Source organism: Chiroxiphia lanceolata, chromosome 2 (genome assembly GCF_009829145.1).
Source record: "Chiroxiphia lanceolata isolate bChiLan1 chromosome 2, bChiLan1.pri, whole genome shotgun sequence".
Lineage (NCBI taxonomy): Eukaryota > Metazoa > Chordata > Aves > Passeriformes > Pipridae > Chiroxiphia > Chiroxiphia lanceolata.
Genome location: NC_045638.1, coordinates 115,671,771 through 115,695,219, shown reverse-complemented (window position 1 = coordinate 115,695,219; position 23,449 = coordinate 115,671,771). Strand labels below are relative to the sequence as shown.

General features: G+C 36.5%; 1 protein-coding gene across 3 annotated transcripts in view; it reads left to right on the top strand.

Annotated features, from left to right (window-relative positions):
* CADM2 (cell adhesion molecule 2) overlaps positions 1–23,449 on the top strand; it is a 607,683-nt gene that overhangs the window by 488,094 nt on the left and 96,140 nt on the right. For all 3 annotated transcript variants that reach the window (XM_032678665.1, XM_032678663.1, XM_032678664.1), the window contains one exon: positions 4,147–4,317. In XM_032678665.1, coding sequence (XP_032534556.1) covers positions 4,147–4,317 — 171 coding nt within the window. The remainder of the gene's footprint in view (positions 1–4,146; positions 4,318–23,449) is intronic.

Sequence of the window (23,449 nt, the reverse complement as noted above, 5' to 3'; positions counted from 1 at the left end):
TTTAAAATCTGGTGTAAGAATCTTGCCTTTCTTCAACTGACATGTAATTGAAGCCAGCAAGCAATTGACTCTTTAACTATTTTGCTCTTCTCAAGAATTCCTAAAGAGAATTTTTTTAAAAAAACAGAGAGTGAGGAAGGAACAAAAAAAATGTATGAAAAAGAACAGTAAAGGGGGGAAAAAAAAACCAACAACCAGAAATCAGAGGAAAGTACTGTGCAAATTCATTTCAGTTTAGTTTTCTAGGTCTTCTGAAGAGCACATTGCCATTTCACAAAGGTTAGAAATAAAATAACCTAAGCGGTCTGCAGTGGCATCAGCAGAAGTTACATTAGCTTTGTACAGTGTAAAAGGTGAAATGATAAATCTGAGAAAATAGATATGAAATTATATGCTAATGCAGCTGACATTAAAGGTTAGGAGTTCTTCTGTCTAGCACCAGTAAATCCAATTGTGTTACAGTGTATTATACATGGTGCAAACGAATATAAATGATGCATCGAGATCAGAGTTGCACCAAAGGGGAAAAAAGCCATTCTAAAATTGTAGCTCCACTGCTATTACTCAAAAAAGGAATCATCATCTGGTAAAGGAATACTCTTTGATAAAGTAAGTGTTAGTGATGAGAGGGACTGAATGTGAAGCACTGGGTACCACACCTTTTATTTTAGCATTCTGTCACTCATACCTGCACCAGCCTAACAAAGTGATCAGCACTGTATCATTCTGGTGACATTTCTGGAGGATTATCAAAAGGAAAAATACCAGAGAAGATAAATGCATATTTTTCATTTTGAAATTACCTATTTTATCAACAGAACTTGTTACCTGCTGTTTCAACAATGTTATATAAAAAATTATTTTTAGGTTTCAGGAATATTTTCAATAGATTTTTTTTTCTCAGCAAAGTTAGGCTTCAAAAATAAAGAAGTTTATTTTGTTACAACAGATTAAGATATTTTGAATTAGTTTATATATCTGTAGTATACACAAAGAATTCAGAGAGGCACTGAACATTTTGTCTTGATGCACCTCTAAATCAAATATGAAATTTTTTTAGATAAAAGAACCATCTCATGTCTGAACTTGAGTTTAAATATAAAAAGAAATTACATCTGCCATGTAAAAACAGAAATACTGTCTTTTTAAAAGACGAGTGTTTCTATGTGAATGTTACAGGTTTGTGCTCTTATAAATAGCTTCTAATGAACAATGGATGAATGAAGACGTTTCATCATTTCCATTTATTATTTTCACTATCAACCATGTGTACTTATGAGATATAAACCAGTATTAGTTAATAAAAGCATATCTATGTATGTGCACCTCTCTAACAGAGTCACAGAAGCAGGGCCATAATTGGCTCAGATTTTTCATATGGCCCAGCCTCTGTTCAAAGGTTAGATCAGGTGGCTAAAGGCCTTCTCTTGTTCAGTTTTGAAAAATCTCCCAGGACAGAGACTCCATAGCCTGTCTGGGCAAGATATTTCAGCATTTTAAAGCCCTTTTTGTGGAGCATTTTCATTGTATGTAGATATTTCATGATACATAATCAGAATTCGCCCTCAGCTTTCGCTATGCACCTCTGAGAGAACTCTGGCTTTTCCTTTTCTTCTTTTTACCATGCATTAGGTACTTTTTTTGATCTGGTTTTAGTCTTCTCTTCCTCAGGCTAGTCAATCTCAACTATCTTAAGCTGTCCTTGTGCATTGTGTGCTCTCTCCACTGGCCATCTCCGTGGTTTTGGCTGAACCTGCTCAGGGTTGTTGACATATTTTTTTTTACTGGAAGGCCCCAAGCTGGGCCTGGTGCTCTGGATGCAGTCACACAAGTCCTAAATAGAGGAGAAGAATCACTTCCCTTGACTTTCTGGCTGTGCTATTATTAATGCAAGACAGTTATTTTTTAGCTTTCAGCCCTGCAAAGGCACACTGTTTTCTAATGTTCAACTTGTCCTCAAGACCCTTAGTTCCTCCTCTGTAAAGCTACTCTGTATTTAACCATCCTCCAACCTGTTCCATTATGGTTTTTTCCAGAGAAAGTGCTCTTGTAATGGATTTTTTTTTTTAACCTTTTTTCAAGGGAGTGTTAGGAAAGAGCAAGAAAATAAACAAAACAATGGACTACAACTGACATATTTAAAAATTCTGGTAAAAATCCTGGGTAAATATTCTGAGTGGTAACATACCCAGTATGTGATCTCCAGTGCTTTTACATCCAGGTGGGCTTACATTCAAGTAGCACACGCCACAATCCCACCTTCATTTTGCTATGAAGAAACATCTGAGAAAATACAGCTGATGAGGAGGACAAGCTAATTATTTCTGTTGATGAGGATGTCAACGGTTTATAGAATAGCATCACTGCCCTTTTTATAGAGGTGGTTAACTCAAGAGTTGAACTCTTCCAAACCATAGATACCTAGAGAAAGACTTCTAGGAAATTAACTGCTTTTGTTTTTCTACAGGATTAAGAATTCACAACCTCTCACTAAAATTAAAGTTGCTGTTGTTTTCAGGGGCCTTCTGTCCTCTACCTGAAGACAGTAAGCAAAGGCATGTGTACATTGCTTATAAGCAGAAGGCTGTCTTTACAAGTGCTTATTGTTAAATCTGGAATCCTAACTCTGGGAACAAAAGCTCATGTGTTTGCTTTAAATATTAGTGAAGACGTTTGTTGTTTGATTATAATAATTTTGCTTTAGCCCTGTCAATATTTCCTTCATCTACTTGTCTCTAAACATTAGTAGTGACCATGGCAGAAATTGAAATCTTTTAAAGTTTAGCAGCAAACAGGCAGAAAAAATACAAGAAATAATTATTTCTTAGGGGAAAATGGAAATTCTATAACTTCATGGTGTTTTCATCTGTCTGGAGACAATGAAAAAGACTGCCTTTCTGATATCAGAGGTATTTTTAATCTAAAAAGGTGTAGCTTAAGCCATTGAAGATTTGCTTTCTAAAATTGATATTTCATGGAAATTTTATTCAGGTCATCTTCTTCTCTAGTGGGATTTAGTACAATTTGTAAAACAGAAACTCTCACTTTTTTTCAGGACACAGAGGATATATGCAATCTCAGTGTAATTTTATATATATGTTTAAGTATTTATATATGTATGTCTTTTCAAGCTTTCATTGCAATAAATCAATATAACAAGCTTAGCATTTTTCTGAAATGAGCTAAGATCAATAAGTATTATAAGTAGCTGGAAACCAAGTAAAACAACTCTAAAGTATGTTTGAGAAGATCTCACGTTGCAGTTAAAACATTAAAATATTTTAGCATAAATATTTGGATCTTCAGTTCTAGCGTGTATGTCCTACAATGAAATGTTCTGAATTTGAACCTTAACTTTGAGCTGAGTTGATACTTCTTAAACAGAGATGTAGACTCCCTGCTCTCTAGTCCCTGGGCTGAAAACTGTCGGATTTTTAACTGAATCTGCACAAAAGCAATAGGTCAATTTAGAATTGGATATAAAACAGTCAGTGTGAGGTCTCTGAAGTAATTTTATTTCTTGTCTTCTTGAGACTTGTCTGTAGATTCCAGTAAATACTATGACATGCTCTATTTACAGTTGTTCATAACCACTGATGACTATACCTTGGTTTAGTTTTATTCATAAATTAGCATAATTCTACTGAAATAATAGAATAAGCAAGGAATAAAGTAAGCACAGGATTAATCTAACTACATGCACATGCCTTCAGTAATATTCATATATTACATTATTGTGAAAGACTGTAAACATGAACTTAGAAGGTTTAATATTCAGTTGCACTGTGAATATGTAGGATAATGAGGGTAGGAGGAGACCACATTGTTTTCTGATGACCTGCAGAGAACGTTTATATCAAATTTAGTCCTAAACATTTAGGAGATAAAAGTGGATGGAATTTGTTTGAATGCAGTATCATGGAACCAATTTTAAAACTTTCTCTTTCAATCTGTTGATACGACAATGACAGAAAATGAGGAATAACTACAGCCTCATTACTTTTATATCAAAGAGATCGATGCAGATAGAAAAGACATGTTTGGGTTTTTTTCCACAAGTCTGATAGATAATTTAGCTGTCTAATGCTGGTACCACTTTTCCTAAAAATATCGGCGAGAAAACCATTTGTTTGTTCTTTCTTTCAGATGTTCAGTATCTAAAAGAGGAAGATGCAAACCGCAAAACATTCACAGTCAGCAGCACGCTGGATTTCTTAGCGGATCGCAGTGATGATGGTGCAGTTGTAAGTTGCAGAGTAGATCACGAGTCCCTAAACTCGACACCTCAGATAGCAATGCAGGTTCTAGAAATACACTGTAAGTAATACATGTTATAAGTGCTTGCTTTCGTAGTTCTGCTTTGATTCAGAGTTTCTACCAGGGGAAAATTCTCTGCCATCGTGCGGACAGACAACGTCTTTCTTTTAGCCAGATTCTGTGGTTTATATTAGTTTGGTTGGTTTGGGGGGTTTTATTTTATTTTTACAGGAGTTACTCTAAAAAGTTTAATGAAAGCTTTACCAGTGGGACTAAGTTCTTGGTTTGCTTTGAGAAATAGTTGAGAGAAAATGCATTTGTCTGTTTTGTTTATCATTGAAGCGATGTGAAAATGTTATTAAACATCAAGAACTTCCTAGTTCCCAGTTTTCCTTGAAAGTATCTAGAAACTTGAAACAAGGGTATAGATAAGCAAAGTTTGCAGCAGATTACCTCAATAATGTTGAATTCTACCAATGAAACTCTGTAATGTTGTTAATAACAAGTCCAGGAGGAAAGGCCCTTAAGAATTTATTTTTAGGCTTGGTCTGCACAGGATATTAGTCTAGATAATCCAAATTTCAGTTGTTTTGTATCTTTATATACTGGCTTTTTTTTTTCAAATAGCATTTCTGACCTGATGTTTTCCATAGTGCATTGTTTCAAAGTTGAATGAACCTGCCTTTTTCTCTGTGTGCCCTACTCTGAAGTCATGTTGTCCTTTGAGTCAATGTTTCTTTTCACTTAAAAACTGTGAGAGTCTCAAGAGAACACCTTTTCACCATCAGCTGACATTTTCCTATACACTTGCATAACGTCCACCATTCTTCAGGGTGCAACTATTTGGATTTCTGCAGAATACCTGTGCATCTCACTGCCAGCTGGCAAAACCAGACACCTGCAAAATAATGTCAGAACAGGGGAAGGGAGCAGACCTTTCATGAATCTGTTTCTAGGGTAGGTGTAATCAACCTGTTATAAAGCAGACAGGGTTGTCCATAAAGCAGACAAGCATTCGGTAACTGCAACTAGTTCCCAAGATACCATGTCAAGGACTGCTGGCATATGTAACTTGTCTCCAAACAGGGATATTTCTATAAGCATTTAAGACATGTAGCACATGTGAAATGCAGTGATGGCAAAAGCCCTTGATGCATGGAAGCTGACAATTTTGCTAAAAATGCCATCTGCACAAAAGTCTGAAAATGAAGAATATATGGATTAGCATACGTGCTAAAATTTTAGCATACGTGATAAAAATGTTTTCTGAAACATTCTACCCATCATTTTACTGAGGGAGGTCAGAGCCTTTCTTCACCAAATGGCTGTTAAACACCTCCCTTAACGTGTTCAAATGCATCTGTGCTGGAGATGTGAATCCTTACCAGCTTTATTTCCTTGAATTCTACATTGCACAACCATCAGCCACTGAACTTGCTCGTGCCTTCGCTTCCAAATGTCTTGCTCTTCTTTCAGTGCCCTGCTCAAGGTGTTCCACCACAGGAGATGAACCAAACTGAATGGAAAAGTAGATATAGAAATAGGGCACAAGCTACACAAGGTTTAAATTTAGCCATGGTGGCTGCAATGTAATGTGACTGAAGGTAAAGGCAGGGTTCTGCTTTGCATGAGCATCATAAGGCAAAGAAGCCATATATAAAGCTTCTTGAATATTTTTTGTTCCCTTCCAGTTTACACCCTTGGTAGCAAGACACTACCTTGCTAAATAGCTGTGAGGTGCATCTTCCTCTGCACCTGTTGCTTCATGTTTTGAACAAGACCCTTTTCTCTCTTCTCTGGGTTCACTGAAGTTCTCTGGAAAAGGCCAAACTGCAATTTGAGTAATTTACAATTACTCATGTGCTGCATGTTATTGCCCACTCAGACTGCCAACTTATCAAAAGCCACAGTGCATAAGTGATTGTTCTCTATCATTCCTCCTTGCTCCATTAATTTTCCACCAAGCAATTTAATACTCTCCAGCACTTACATAGAGCCATCATACGTGGAAAGAGAAGTAAGAAATATGCCAAAAGAAACTGAAGTTTAGAAGAGAGGGTGGAACTACCACTTAAAGCTGTAGAGAAAGTATTCTATTTGGTGACAAGGAGAGTAAGAACACCCTATTATCGTCCTTTTCCTTACCACCTACATCTCCATGGTTAACATACACAGAAGTCTTAATGCTGGGCAAGTTTCAAAAGGAAGCTTTTTAAAAAGAGAAGAAGATTCAAGGAACTGCTGATGTGGTTCATCAGAGAGCCTTGAATGAAAAAAGAGGAGAAAAATTATTTACTAGAGCAATCCCAAATACACTGAATGGAGCACATTGCACTGGAACTGGGCCCTTTGATTTTATTCTCCTGGTGTTGCTCACCATCACTATGGGTGTTACTGCAGTCACTGGAATGTGCTTTCTTCCATCAATCCATAAGACTTCAAACATACAGAGACATCCTGTTTGTATTAATGAGAAGCAGGCTCACAGCACCCAGTGAACCTGACCCAATATATATCCTCAGTGTCACCTTGCAGCAGCTCAAAGTAGTGCTGGCAAAAGAGAGGAGTTATGGGACTTCATGAGAAAAGTCAGGAGAATTTGTTAATCCGCAGGCTCCAAAATTACAACCAAGTAGTGTGGCATTGCCACAAGTAGGGCACTTGTTCTGAGTGCCCCAGAGATGTATCCAATGAGCAGAGAACTATAGGAGAATGATAATCAAGTACCTTAAAATGGCCAAGCAGAACAGCACAGGTGAGCATCATTTTGGCAGAGAACAGATGAACAATGATGAGGTATCACCCACTAGAATTGCACTTGATTTTTAAACACCTTCTTAAAATCTGAAAAATTTTATTTGTTGTACATGGATGCTCCCTATGAATTAGCAGTGTATCATCACTAAGAACTTGTCTGGCCATTTCTGTCCTGTATAATTATGCTTGAAATTTGAAAAGTGTTCTTTGTTTCAAGCAACTGGCCCCTGACAATGGACAAAACATTTGTGGCTCCATCAAAACAAACAAACAAACAAACCCACAAAGAATAGGAAAACAACAGAACAGTGAGAATTAGAGGATTGTGTTTGCATCCAGAGGATGATAGATAGAGAAAAAGGAAAATAAAATAGTGGTTGGAATGACAGGTTTTTATTTATGCCTAGTGAAAGGTAGAATAAAATTAAATCTGTCTTAGATGCTGAGACTATATGGAACAGATATTTGTAATTAGTCCATGGAGAGATGTAGATAGAGGTACCTTTGAGTCCACACAGCAGCTTTTATCATTAGCTGTAGTAGGAAGTAAACTTAACAAAATGAAAGCCATCAGAAGCAATATTGATATGGAATATGCTTTATTGTCTCTTCTTCCCCTTACACAAATTTTAGTTTTTATTAGTGTGATACAGCAATCAAATCAGCTTTCCCCAGAAGTACTACAGTACATGAAATGAAGCTGAGGATTAACTTCTACAATAAAAATATTTTTATTTTCTTTTATTATATACTTATAATATATAATAAAATGTATGTGACAGAAATAGCATATAAATCCTTCTGCTGCTCTTTTTTTTTGTTCTTAAAGTTCAGTCTAGTAGTTGATATTATCTATATCAACTAAAAGGGGGATATATTGAAGGAGAGTATGATCAATCCTTGTTTTCACAGGACTTTCCAGATTAATTTTGCAGACTTGAAATATTAAAATAATAGGGGTAAGCACAATGTACCCCACTCCAGAGTATGGGATAATTAGCTCCTCCAATCTTTTGATTTCTCTGTTACTAATTTGTGTTGCATCTCACTTCTGCTTAATCTTGTTCTTGTGTAGGTTGTGCTCTGTGCTCTGCAGGGCAGCCCAATTGCCCAAGTGTTTCTGTCGTGCTGAAATGTTTGGTAGTAATTTAGTTTCTGCTTGGCCAGCAGAGGTTTGTGGTAGCATGACACTGCTTGCTGAGTTTATTTTTCCTCTGACCCTTACTGTCAATAGTAAACCTAAAATAGACTTGTATCCCCTCTGGTTTTGCTCTGAAGTCTGCTTGTCAGCCTAGCTGCCACTGATTATTAGGAAGTGTTTCTTGTAAGTGATAAATACAAATCTCAAAGGGATGTTTAATTTCATTGTTTACTTCTGTGTTCAAACCAAACAAAGGCTGCGTTCTTTGTTCCTGTTTTAAAGAATCATGGGTACTGTACTTCAATTTTGAAAGCTTCTCAGTACAACATTTACGAGATTGTAAGTCCTCATGCACCCTCCTGAAAAGACATTTTGAGGGCATGTACAGCTTCTGGTCCACATCTGGGAAGCGAGTGAGTCCTTCTCATCCCTCCTCAGTGTCTCATGCACATTTGGATTCCCAAAAGCAGCATCTTCACTTTTTTCCAGGTCTTATCTGAGCAGGTCAGCCAACACGTTGCTTCGTACTGAACAGAGTGCTGTAAAATTACCCAGTGGTAATTACCTTACCTTAGTGAAGATTCTCTGACTACAGTGAATTACCCAGCAGACCTCAGTAAAAATTAATTGCGTAAATCTACCCCAGAGGCTGCTTTTGAAGCTTTAAAGTGAAATCAAATCATTTGAACTTCAAACCTAATCATTGTGATCCTAAAATGGCAGCTGTGATGCAATCCCAGCTAATGGACTCGGTGAGATTTTGCTCAAAAGCTGACCACACTCCCAAATGACAGCACTAATAAGCTAAATATGTGTTATGTAAAGAAGTGTCTAGAGAGGCAATTTTGAGTAAATTCCATGTTGGCAGACACAGATGTGCAGTGAATTGTTGGTCTGACAAGTCTATAGCTTTCTGCAGGCTGTTCCAACATGTTCTTCTGATAGGCGGTTTCTTCTTTTGTGGGTGGTTATTAGATTCTTTTGCAGCGAGCATCTGAACTTGACTTTAAAATTAGGCAGCTATTTCAAGAGAATGCTGGAATTACTGTCCTGGAAATAAACTTATTGATTTTGCATTAAGTAAACAAAGGACCCTGAGTGCTGCAGACTACAGATCAGCAGATCAGCTGTGCACTTGTGCAGCCATGTAGAGCACAGTGTATATGTGAGTGTGTCTAACAACAGTGTGCTACTCTGATTCCAGATGTAGCAACAAATGGAAGTTACTCTGATGACAACAGGGATCTGGAATTTCTGCTGGTGTAAAGCAGTGTAATTTTATCAAAGAACTACATTACCCGGTGCTCACCGAGAGAGTTTAGCTCATTCTCTTTACTTGGCTGGTTTCAAGTTTTTCTTGGAAAAGAGTTTCTAGAATTGCACATTATGAACAAAAATGAGTAAAAATGTGTGTGAATATGTGAAAATATAAGACATTAAATAGTATATATTGTAGTGTACATTCATATAGTACTATGCCAAAAAAGGCATTACAAATGAAGGCAAGAGAAGGGTCGTGCAGAGTGGACTGCTTGACTCTTTGTCTATGACACATGCCTAAAACACTTAGAGTTGCCCATCAGAACAGTATTTAGAGAAAAAAAAATGTCTTCCTTAAGTCTTAATGTTCAATTCTAATGAATTAGTCACATGTTAAATACAGTAGGTGGCTCTTCAGGATGACTCAGCCTGGGCTTCCTGTCTTTTTGTAGCTCACAAGGGCCAGATGTGTGCCCATGCAGAAGCACACAAAATGGGACACCTCTTATCTCTGATGAGGGGGGTGAGGAGGAAGGAACAGTTTTGCCTGTGGCCTACATATGGCCCTTCTGTACTGTAAATGAGTAAAATATGCATCACATATTCATTTTCTTTCAACTGTTTGGCAATTTGTCTCTTTGAAGCTGTTCAACTGATATAAGATTTTAATTTTCTTTTGCTCCCTTCTTTTTACTTAATTCAGTTATTTTCCCCAACTTTGTGCTTAAAAAACAGTGTTGCTTTTGCACTTTGGGATATCTCCTTTTTTCCTTCGCTTCAGAATTATTATTTTAATTGTTATTATTTTATTTTCTTAGCTTGTGGTATGTCTCCCAGAACTACCCCAGAGTTAAGTAGCACACATAACTTTAGGAAAAAAGGCACATTTCCCTTTTTTGGAAGTAGCTTGTACTGTCTAAGCAGAGAACACATTTTCCCAAAGTGAAGAAAATATGAGACTTAAATGAAATTTCCTTCACTGATGCTTGGCTTTTTGGTTTCTGACCAGTAAACAGCATTGTTGATCATTCTCATTTGCTCGCGACCATCTCTTCATTACACTGTGTGACACCCTGAAAGACATTTGGGCTAAAAGTAAATTTGGGGACATTTGGTGTGATTACACACTCCTTCAGTCTTTGTATGGACAGAAAATGGTTTACTAACTAGGATTATAAGGTGTCACAGCCTTGCAATTTTTCATTTAACAGGGCCGCAAAATGTTTAGGCCAACTCAAACAGAGATAGACTGGATGTTGAGTAAGGAGTGAAAATAGTTGGAATGCTTATGAGATTTGAATTTACCATTGTCTATCTAGTGATAACTTTAGTCAGTGAGTTTAACCACACAATTCTGTAACTTCTGATCCAGTGAAAAGACACGGGTTTTCCAAGGGCATAATTCCCTAGGGCCACAAAGAACTTTGCATTTACGCATCCAGGGCTTTGCGGTTCTCTATTCCAAACGAGCATGATTTGCTTTCTTGCTATAACCATTTTATCTTAGTATAACTTGAGTGTTTGGGAACTGTGATACCTCAGAGACCTCTGGAATTTGTGGAAGGTGGCCAATATCCCAAGCTTTAGCTTTCTTTCAAGAGTAGCATGGAGGCACAGATGCAGCGGCACATTCTCTGGCACGGCTCATCCCATTGCATTCTGTGGATAACAAATGGAAAAGAAAATTTCCCTTTGAGGAAGCCGAATTGCAGAATTGTTTTGTTCCAAACTGATATACTCCTAATGCTTTTGATGGCTTTAATGCTTTAATTCTTCAAGAGTCCTTATATTCAACTCTGCAAACTGGCCACATTTAGGCTGTGTATTCTTTTATTGAGGGAACAGTCTCCTGTCAACATCATACAGCTACCTAGGCCCAGCCTTTTGGAAGTCACTAAGTCATTCTCAGACTGTCATCTCTTATCAGTCATTCTGATAATGGGACAAAGCCAGATATGAATGATAGACCACAGTAGGGAAACCCAGAACAGTTTTTGGGGGGGTTTTTTGAGTGATTTATCAGGACTGTGGGTGTCTTGGCTTCAGACACTAAAGAGTACTGGGTTTTGCTCCAGCACTGGTATGTCCCAGGGATCTTTTTTACATGTGTCCTTTTATCCTTAGCAATGAAGTGTACTTCCCACCCTGAGTTGATGGAGGGTAGCAGCTGGTTGGTATAAGATACCACCAAGAATCTTGACCAACTGGGCAGCATTGTTTTCAGGGCGTACTCCACCTGTACAGAACAGGAGGAAAGGACCTCAGGTTCTTAGATCTCAACTTTTCAAGTGGGTTTCTGTATCTCCCAACCTAAATGGTCTTGTTGATCAAAGCCACTTTTTTTTTTTCCAGCTTAAAAAGCAAGAAGGCTGTATTGTCTGTGTGATGTGCAGTCAGGACTTTGGTCTCTCACAAAGCCTCTCTCTCTGATCATAGACAATCTCTGTAAGCCTAAGCAAGCAGGGATTTCCTTCACTTCAGTGAAAACTTTCAAGATGTTTAGATCCTTTAGAAGCTCATGAGGAAAATCTGGGTGTTTTCTTGCTACCTGAGTCTGAAAGAGAGGTACCATTTCTTCAACTGATGCTCCCATCCTTTAGAGGTCAACTATATGAGTGGTGTTCCTGATTTTCTCTTTCAATTAATATGTTCTGCAGGACTGCTATGACCTTAAGAATGAGAGAATTTCAATGTCTTCCAGTTGACTCTGTGTTATATAAGTTTACCCTTTATACACATTCAGATTTCCACTCAAGGCTCACCCATGTTGTGATACTCAACCAACCCAAACAGGTTTTGATTTTTGTTTGGGGTTTTCTGTTTGGGTTTTTTATTATTATTATTATTTATTTATTCTTGAATCCCACTGTGAATGTTAATACGGGCAATAAATATATCTCACTGTTACTACTATACTTTGAGGATCACCTTTTCATTCTATCTCCCTTAAAGGAGGGATATTTCTATATTTACCAGTGTAAGATGCAGTTAAAAATTGCAATAATAAGAATGCAATTTGAAAGCTAGTTTCAGTATATGTACATCTCTTCATATTGAATGAAAATTAAATAAGAAGTTATTGTATTTAATTATATAGCTCAATAATTATGTAAGCACTGTGTTAATAAGTACAATTATCCTTTTTTGAGCTGTTCATATTAGCAAATGCTTGCAACAAATGAAACATAAAGGATAGTTACTGTAAACAATAAGGAATGATATCTGTGAACATGAAAGTTCACTGCCACAATTTGCATGTTTAAATGAGATCAATTAGGTTAATGATGGATGAAAATAAGAAATCCATTATTTAAATGCAAAATAATTCAAAAACTTGTAAGTCCATTTACTGCCAAACTTTCATCTTTCAAAGGGGATATCAAGTTCAAAGGGTTAATGTACAATCCTGACCTTTGCCATCTGGAGGTTTATATTCAAATATGGTTTACAAGTGAAATATAATCTAATATAATTTATTTCTTGGTAAAATCTTCTGTAGAAAATCCACAGAGTGGCTTGACTGTTCTGCACAGAAACTTTAAAATCTGTTTGGGGCAGATTATTCATATGCTTGTTGTCTGATTAAGAGAGGGCTCAAGAAGGTTTCAAAGGAAGTTTGGGAAGGAAGGTTTAATAAGTAGGACATTCAGGAAATAAAACATAAAATCCCATTTCAAAGGAGTAAGCCTTCAGGCATGGAAAAGACACAACCCGTGGGAAAAGGAGTGAAAAGACAGAGGGCATGGCTATGCTGGGAAATGGAGCACAGAGAGGTTGATATAATGTAAGTATATTAGATGATCTATGTTAGACATATATAGTGGAAAGTTGAATTTCAATTTATAGAAGAACTAGAAAGCAAGTATTTAAATATACTTGTAATAACTACTTTGTGTCAGGTAGCACTACCAAGACAATAAAGGTCGAATGGCAGTCCAGTGTCTGAGAAGTTCCACATCAGGCCCCAACTGGTGCAAGAATTTTTCAGGTACCTGACTCAGATCCATGAAGCTCCATGCTGCCTTCAAAAATATGGTTAAGATACCTATCCTAGACTTGGTGTAATTTCAAATGAGATCCTTTTAGAAGGAGACTGAAAATTACAGAATCTGTAATAGTTCACCCCCCAGCCTAATGACAGATGGACAGACCCGTTTCAGGCCTTCTCTACAGAACATTTTCAGGGGCTGTGTATTTCCAAAACTAAAGACTGTCAAGGAGGTGAGACAGTTTGGAGGAAAACATGTAGAGATCATTTGCAGAACCTCACAAGGAAGAGAAGCTTGACCTTCATGAGTGTGTAGTGTATGTTTATAAGAAGCGAGTCAAATTTTCATGCCTTGATGCTACTGCTTAGTTATTTTTATACAGACTAAACTTTCATAGTGTCCACTACCTGATACAAATGTCAGAGAAGGGCTTGAAGGGGTATTTGGGAATGCTGAGCATCCAGAGCTCTTATTTACTCCTTCAACAGTTTTGGATCTGCTACAGTTCTTAAGTCATATTCAAGATAATTTAAGTCAGACATAACAGAACAGTGAAGGCCTTAAGCAAAAGAATCTGAGGATTTCAGGAGATGAAATTATATTGGAAGGTCATGTGCTGTCTCAAAGTTAGGCATTTCTTTATAATGTCTGTGGTTTAGGCAGAAGGCTTTTCTTTGTCTTTTTTTTTTTTACATCTCTTAGGTGACATGGCAAACATGAGATAAAATATAAATAAGTTGGAGAAAGCACAGTGTAGGGCAACAGAGATGTTAAATGGAACAGATTGTTTAGTCTGAATAAGTGGCATGGCAGAAATAATTAAACAAGATGAAAGTAGTAAAACTAAGCTTTGTCTTTCACTGAGGAAAACAGAAGCGATCTACCAAAGAAAATAATATTTCTACCATATCATTCATGTTTGCATGAGACTTAATGGATAATTAGGAGACCAATGACCCATTCTTCAAGAGCATGTAAAGGGGAGTAGTTGTTGTCTGATGCTAACTATGTTCCTGAGGGGGCACACATTTAGAACTGTGGAGACAGTGCCCCTCTGTCTACCACTTAATTCAGCAGGGTCTAATGATGTGTCCAACACTGTGCTCACATTTATCTCTGCCTCTTTTAAGATCAAGCACAAAGTAGGTGAGAATGATCAATGGACACATTAGGTGACAAAGGAAGGGTAAGGTCACAACACATTTGAAAGGGAGCAGAGAGGAACGTGGAGCTTTGGTAGTGAACCTCCATCTTCTCTATCACCCTCCCAAAACCCCAAGCCACACATTTTACTTACTTCTTTTTTTGTACTATCACATTTTACTTACTTTTTTTTTGTTTTAATACTTGTGGTGAAGGAGACTGGTATGACCGACAGGTGAGATGTTGAAACAAGTACCGTGAATATTTTTAACAGAGTACCAGATAATCAGCGTTCACAGAATTAGTAACCTAAATGGTTTCCTGCAAGATTGGTGCTTGAATTCAGGTACTCATGTGTTATGAGTGTCAGGAGGGAATATTTCACTGATCAATCTTTCTATTCCCCCACATTGGCATCTGGCTTGTTGTTTTGCATCCAGGAGAGTGTTTTTTAGGTCCTCTGGTACAAACTGTTATCGCTTTTTATTTCAACAAACATAGTTTTAAAATAAATTAGACCAGATGAAATTAAGGATGGCATAATAGTCATCAAAGAATCTCGGAAAACAAAGGGACCATATGCTGTTTCTGAACCTGCTTGACTGTTAGGCAGTTTTTAAAAGACTGCAAAAAGAAGATACTAGAATATCCATGTGGATATGGTACTGAGTATTCACTTTGATCAAACCTAAGTATTTAGAGAACTATCATAAAGCTTAATTTTACAGTGTTGTTGAATACTTTTATTGAAATTAAGTACCATTGCTGTGACACAATCACTTGAACTAGCTTGTCTCACCCACAAATACTACTAATAAGATAATTTGTCCAATACACAGCACTAAGTTTTTCTGTCATCTGTTATTCCTTCTATTCTGAAGCAGAACATCAAACTTACTCTTTGTAAGAGTAAGTTTGATGAAGTTTGCCAATGCAGACTTGCTTCACAAGCAAGTCTTTTGCTTATTCAAACCAAGAGGGCACAGACAAAAGCCGTGCTACTTGTCATTTACAAAGTAAGCTGAATTTTGGGGAGTGCTGACTCACAGCTGTAGGATGCATGCAGCTGGTAAGTGTAAAAGCTATTAAAAATGGTGAGCACTTCCCCAGAGCTGATTAGAGTACTCCTCTCTCTTCTTTCAGATCTCATTTGGTATATCCAATCTGATGGGGTTTTTTTCTGCATATTAGAGTGTTTTGTCCTTGGAATTTACTTTTAAAGTCTTTTTTTTTTTCCCTTTAGGAGCATGTGGCATATGTTTCTAGGTTTGCTTACTTAGATTTTTTAGAAATATTAATAAAATTATGTAGGAATACAGAATTTTCAAGGAGTTTTGTAATTGCTATCCATATATGAAAATTATTCTTCTCATGGTTTCTAAAGAAAAAAATTAGTACCAATGTCCTATGCTTACTCCAGTGCTAATTAATTTAGAAAGTAGATACATCATCATTTTCAGAGATATCTGCTTATTTTATCTTTGCATCTGGACATGATGGAAAGGTTCCAAGGAAATGAGAGAGAGAGAAAGCACGATGAAAAATGTGGAAGGCAGTGACATAAATAAATTTCACAAATATTCATTTTGAAAAAAAAAAAAAAAAACCAAACCAGAAAAAATGGGTAGAAAATAAATGAATTAGTCTCTCAGGAAATACTTTTAAAATCTTATCATCTGGTAGTCATTCATTATCAGGTAGCAATAATCTTTTATTATCAGATTGTTAGAGTTTTATAACATTTTTTAAAATGATAGCACCAGAACTGTTGTTGTTCACTGCCACAATAAAATATCTGAGAAATTTATGGAAGCTTTTCAATATTCAGAAGGTTTGTGGTCATAAAATAAAACTAGGCAGTAAAGACATGCTGTTGGCAGCTCATAATTTAGCTAAACCTGTAAGAAGAAAAATGCGTTGTAATTAATCAGTTATAGTAATTTAGACTCTGGTACAAAGAGGAAATGGTAGTTAGTGTGCAAAAAAAAAAGATTAAACAACAAGGTAAATAAATTAATTTAAATAAATCTGAGTATTATAGATCTAGGCAGGAGATGCTGCTGTACAGGGTTAAATGATTATGTCAGATCTCAGAGTAGCCTGGGAAAATCAGTGGACAATGGTAGGAATGTGGGGCTTAATATTTTCCTTTTGGTGAGACAGGAAAATTTTGAATTTTCCTGGGCAATGGCAATTGCTGGCTACATAGACAGCATGAAACAATAACCCTCAGTGACAGAAAGGTAGCTATTTGTCTTTTAATGTATTATGTGCTATTATGATCTATTGCTCTTGGGACTCTTTTTAGAAATAATGCAGCAGGTGATGGCAAGAGGAGAGCACAGGAAGCCTCACCAACCAACCAAAGCAGAATTTCATATATTGCAACAAAGCACAACCTGCTTGCTGAGAAGATGAGAATCCTCCTGTTATTCCTAGAAATCCCAACAAAATTTCCTCTAAAGAGAAAGAGAAATCTAATTCCAGTGCCTTTGTCAAATAGTCTGGCAACCATAACATGATTGTTATATTATAGATAGGACCTATGTATTTTATTTGGGCTGCCTGGAGCTCATCTGACTGTTTTCCAGACTGGCAGGTAGTTAATAAGACCTGTGTTGCTTAGGGTCCATGAAAGTAAAACCTGGAATCCATGGGAAGCTCACTGACCACAGTGGGAAGAACTGCTCTGTCACACGAGCAGAGCTCTTTTCCTGAATGGATCCACTGGCATATTTCATACTTTGGATCCAAGGCTCAATGAGGTTATTAAAACAAAGCCTTTTCTCACTAGCAGTGCTTTCAAGGCTTTTGAAGTCATTGTGCGTGGAAGAAAATCTCTAGTGACACAAAAGGGAATTAAAAACATCTAGTCATCGTCCTGAAAGATTAAATGAGAAAGCAGTATCAATGCTTTTAGGAGGAGGAATTTTAAGTAACACTTGTAGCATATCCTGATGTTTTGTGAGCACTTGCATCCTCTGACAAACACAGCAAGTGCTCTATTTGCCCCTCCCTGTGTCTTTCCTGTGTCTTTCCTATTACTGGTAACATAATTTGCACTCAAACAGTAAGTCCAGCAAGGATGGCAGGTTTCATTACAACAAACTCAGCTTCCTGCTGCAGCTGGAGAGATGTTCATAGCATAAACTACAGGGAGAGAATCACCTTCAAAGGAAAAACACGTCGGAATCAAAGTATTCTGGTGGAGGCCTGGGGTCAAATGATGTTAATGAGATGTTTTCAATTATTTAGAACACAATTAGGTATGGGATTGTGTTTGCCCTGGGTTTGAAATAGGCACCTGACAATTTGTCTGCATGGAAACTAATCAGATAGGAGGGCCTTGTTTTGGGGGTTTGACATGTTTGGTGTAATACATTGGGCAGAGGTGTATGTTTTTGTTCACAACAGGCTAGAATTTCACCACCTGTGCCTCCTTTTCTTTCTACCATTTTCACAAAGCTTAGCCCTTCTGGTACTAGTTTGAACTTGGAAGACCAAGTAGGGAATTGGGGGGGGAGGGAAAGAAAGTACAGAATCCCTCATGTTTTAAGAAAGAGAGATTTAAACAGTATATATCACGCTGATGTGTTCCATGCATAGAGGAAAGAACCTGACCAATGGATTCTTCTTTTTGAACCCCAAAGGCTCATAAATGAAACTAATTCAAGAATTTAATCTTTCTCTATACACCTTGTATATATTGAACTTTATATGTTACTGTCACTAAGTGGGACATTTTTTTCTGTGCCAGGTCTTTTGATATCCTACAGACCAGAAAAAAATGCATTCTCTGATGTAGGAAAAACAGTGGAAGCCAAGAGAAATGTGATTTCTGCCTGACATCATCACCCATTTCCTCAAAAGTTGTGTGAATCAATCTGCCCAAAACTAAAAGTTGAGACCAATACTACTTTATGTACCGACTGTTACTTAAACAGTAAATGACTTTATTTTAATATTTATTTTTGAACTGCTTTGATCATGACAAAACGATGGTAGCCATATACAAAGAGAAGATCCAAACATTTGGCAAAATCACTGTATAGCATGCAAATCCATAAATGGATAATACTACAGGTGATTTTAATTGGAAAGTTATAGAACCCAGATCTTCTGTGTTGCCATTTTACTTTGAAAAGCAGGAGTTACAGACTACATACAATAAACACATTTAAAAACCAAAAGACTTGAAGGGGCACTGCACTTCGTATGAAATAATAATGTGGAAATATAAATACCCTAGCTGAATATATATTTGTTACCACTTTGAGTAAGGTCTTCTTAAATATGGGTTGGTGTTAGTAAAATATCTAATATCTGCTTCTAGCACTGTGGTTACATTTAGTGATTTTATTAAAAAAAAAAAAAGTTTAAACATTAAAAATGTTGCCATCTTTGACAAGTAAGGATACTCTGAGGCCATAAGCTCAAAGGCCTTTGAAAACAAATTTCAGTAAGCGTTTTGCATGTAAAACCCAAGAGTGGATGCACCAATTACACCTGATGCTAAGCATTGACACATTCCTAGGAAATGTGTGGGGAATATTAAATTTTTATGAGTTTTTCTTTTTTTGTGAATATCATAATTGGCTTTAGAAACCTTTTTCTACATGTAAGATGAAGGGTATATTCCATGTTATGTTGGCACTGAATGTAAATAGGGAAAATTTGAACAGGACTGAGTTACTTGTGGAATTCTAATTCATTATGTGGATTGGGTTAAGAATGTCCTAATACCTGGGTTTTTTATAGTGTGTCAGAAGATCCTACTTTTTCCAAACTAGGACATAGAAAAAAAAAGCTGTTTCAGATTCAAAGGAAGATCTTAGTTCAAAATCTGACTGGAAGGGAGGCCTTAGAATACCTGATAGAGCTTTGCTATTGCATGGTAGGTCAGCACACAAACCCTTGCTCTCTTTGAATCATACCAAACCCTGAACACAAGCTCTGAAGGGCTGAATGTTCTAATCTCTGAATTACTGTAAAATAAGTATTTTGCTGGATCTGATCTGCTCAGTGTCATTACTTCAGTACTCAGTGGAGTAAGTAACCTCTTTTTCTCATAAATTCTCATAAATTAGAGTATGGGCTCTAATAACTAATCTTGGTGGACTGATTACCATTTCCCATAAAATTCAAATTACCTGTAAGTGAGGGAGTGTCAAAATGGCTTCCTAAGACTTGGGATTAGAGAGGGCCTCTAAAATGTAGAGTGCTGAAGTACAGGGCCCTTCTTCAGGGATTAATAATTACTATCTCTGTAAGTGAAAAGAAGAAGGTGTCCTTGTTCTGTTCTGCTTTCTGGAACTTTAGCCACACTGGAAGATATTTGGGGTGCTGAGTTTAAATTTCATAGTAAGCTATTGCATCTATTTCTTTAAAAAAACCTGTAATTCAGCTAAAAACTTGAAAATTAGGAGCCCTGACTGGGATCTCTAGATCTGATACAATACTCCTTCGGAAGTTTCTGCAGAGGAGAACCTCTAAGATTTCTGTTAATCCTCCTTAGCCAATGAAGACTAAGATTTGAACAACATATTTACCCTTTAACAAAAAGTGCAGAGAAGTCAAGTGGCAAGTAGTTTCCATTACAGCTAAACAAATATATAACTCAAAATTATCTGGACAAAAGACTGATGCATGTATCTTTGGATAGGGGCATTTCCAGCACTCTTTGAATTATAATGACTGTGAGATCAGAAATATTTCTTCTCCTGAACAGTCTACTACTTCCAGTAGTCATTTCTTAAAAGTCTCAATGCAATGTATGTACTCCACTCACCCTTTCATCTGCCCAGGAAAAGGGTGGTCTTATTTTATGCTTCTAGGATTGTAATTACATTAACTGAAGATAATTGCATTAGGGAGGGATTATTTGATTAAAAAAAGCATGATGCTATCATGACATCATCATAATTGCCCCTTTGTTTCATAAAATGGTTTTTCTTCTAGGTACTGGTTATTCCTACACACCTTTTGCTGATTAATGCCCTAGGATGCATAAGAGTTATACTTTGATTTAGTTACTCAGCCAGCTCCATGGAAAGGTATCCACAGAAGCTCTGGTAATCCAGCATGCTGAGGACTGGTAGGACAAAGGACTTCTAAAGATAAATAAGAAAAATAAGCCAAATAACTTTTTTACTATCTTATTACTAAGAAACTATTACAGATTAATTTTCTGATTCTGTTGGTGAACTGTTTTATGATCTTAAGCAAATTTATTTATTTTAAGAATTCAGTTTTCCATTTTTACCCTGTGGTTGTCAAGGGTTTACACATACAGTATAACATAACTTATCATGTGGGAATCTTCCAGCAACTTTCATTCGATTACTTTACATAAGGAAATTTATGTGAAGAAATTTAATCTTGCATATAACCTTATAAAGCCTTGATGATAAAATATAAATACATACTGAAATCTTTTTTTACTTCAAGCAAAGTAGAAACAGTAAGTGCATTTTGAAAACAGAGACATAAACCTTTAAGCATTGAAGATCTGATCAACAGCAAAGGTCTAGTGACTGATAAGAACTGCCTTTATTTTGAAATAACTTCAAAGAGATTAAATTAATCAGTAAAGCAGTTCCACAAGGTGTGAACACTGCCATTAGTTATTGCTAAAAGTACAGCAAAAATCTTGTGTTAAAGTGTTTAACTTCTTCATGTATCAGATAACATTCATTATCAGTGTAAACTGGCATCAATTTTCCACATGCATTTACCGATTTCGTGTGTTGCTGAAGATGATATAGCCTGATCAAAAATAAATAAATCTTCCCAAACTTTTGAAATGGTTTCCCTGCTCTTGTGCAATGAGATGTACCCAAATCCTAGAAAGACGGATGAAGTAGGATCACTCAGTGGAATTTTTGCCTTTGGATATTTCACGCCCCCAACTCCGTGCCATAGCTCTTATCTGTAGCAACTCCAAAGATGGCATTTTCAGAAAAAAAAGGCAGATTCTGTGCACATAGAGGATAGAAGATGTCTTTTTATGTGTGTAGAGATGTGTTTGAGTCTCCATTCCGATTGCCAATCCATGCAGCTCACAAGTACCTCATTACTCAAGCTAAAGACTGGAGGGCCAAACAGCTCTCACTGTTGGAGACACATGTAAAAAAAAAAGTCAGTGGGATTTACCATGAAGGTTTGTTATGTTGCATTCATAGACAACTGTGGGGCTTTTATGGAATTGGATTTTCCCAGAGCTTATTCTTTTTGGAATATTTATCTCCTCCATAATGTCCTTAGAACTAAGAATAAGGACATATTTGTAGGTATTGTAAAAAAACTGTGGTCACCAGTCCTTTGTTCGTAAGAATTCTGCTTTGAATACTGATCTACAATATTTTATTACCATGAAATTACTGGGCCAAATCCTCAAAGAAGATGCAAATTATTAAAATTTGGGTAAGTTTAACTAATGTAAGTCGGTATACTTTTACTAACTATAGAGGAGGAGCAGCAAGAGATCTGACCCACAGCAAAACCCTTGGCTCTATTCCTTTAGTTTTGGTTGTAAAAGTTTTTTTGGACATGCCTACATTACTTATAATAAGCTGATGAGAAAACTGAAAATAAATCAACCTCTTACTCTATTGCAGTTCTTGATTTTCTTTCTTTAGGCTGTTTTCTAGTGTTGTTGATGTTTGCTGGAGATCTGGTGATGCTCCAGTTGTAATGATTAATACTTGTAAGTGTGACAGGTTAAAGCTCAGAGTATTGATAGAGTACATTTATACTTTTCAAATTCTACTAAAATGAACAGTCCTAGCAGGAGGTAGTATTTTTTGTGTTCTGGAAAAATACCAGTCAGCAGGGGTTTATCATCTTTGTTAAAACAATATATTTAGGTTAGTTTTGATTTAATTATTCTAAAGATTTCTTCTCATTTAAAATATTTATGTGAATGTGAAAGTAGAGGACAAGTTTATATTAAAAGTTTTCCCCTTTTAAGCATGTACTTTAATTCTGGAGAGAAATCAAGCATGGCATGAAAATAAAATGGAAACAGTAACACTGAGAATAAAACACTCAAAATAGGATATCTAGCTTTTGAAAAAAAGCCATTAGTAAAATGCAAAAGTTGTCAATTGTTAGCTTCCCTGAAAAGTGTATGTTGAATTAAACCCTGTGTTTCCTGTTTTAGAGAAACAAGTAGTTACTGTTTAAGTCAATTAGTAAGGAAAACCTCTAGGGAATGAATATATATTCCTACACTACTTTGTTGTTCATTAGAGAGTGAAACATAAATATAAATATAACCTCTCTTAGTTTCTGTTAGTAAGCTCTGTTTAGAAGTGCAAGGAGAACACAGAGCTGCCTGGCCTATTAAAGTAGAAATGGGAACTTCAAGTTGGGGGAAACAGCACTGCATTGATCCATGCAAATGAAAACTTAATTGTCTGAAGTCCCCTCTTTTTTTTTAATGTGGGTCATTTACAGTATTGCATAAAATGCTGATAATTTCTTAAATATTTAAGGCAGTAATTGTAGCTAGATGGGCCTTTAATTTCTTTCTTCACTTGTGGCTGTCATGATTATTTCCATCAAAGTTTATCTCTTTTTCATATTTCTCTGGAAACCTCTTGATCTCATTGCATTAGTTGTCTCCCTCCCTCAGTTAAATTCTTCCTGTGTTCCTCTCTGATACTAATTTGCTCCTCTGGTTCAATGTATAGTCAAGAGAGTAATTCATTCATCTTCAACAGCACCACTGAAATCACAGAAGTACTTGATGCCCTGATTTATTAAGGCACTTGAGGTCAGTGCCTTAAGCATGTGCTAAAAATGAAGCAAATGCCAGCATGACCTCCAAAGGATTAGTCACCTGCATAATGGCTTGCAGGGTCCTTAAAAATATGAACTTGGGGAACAGATTTGCTAGTGG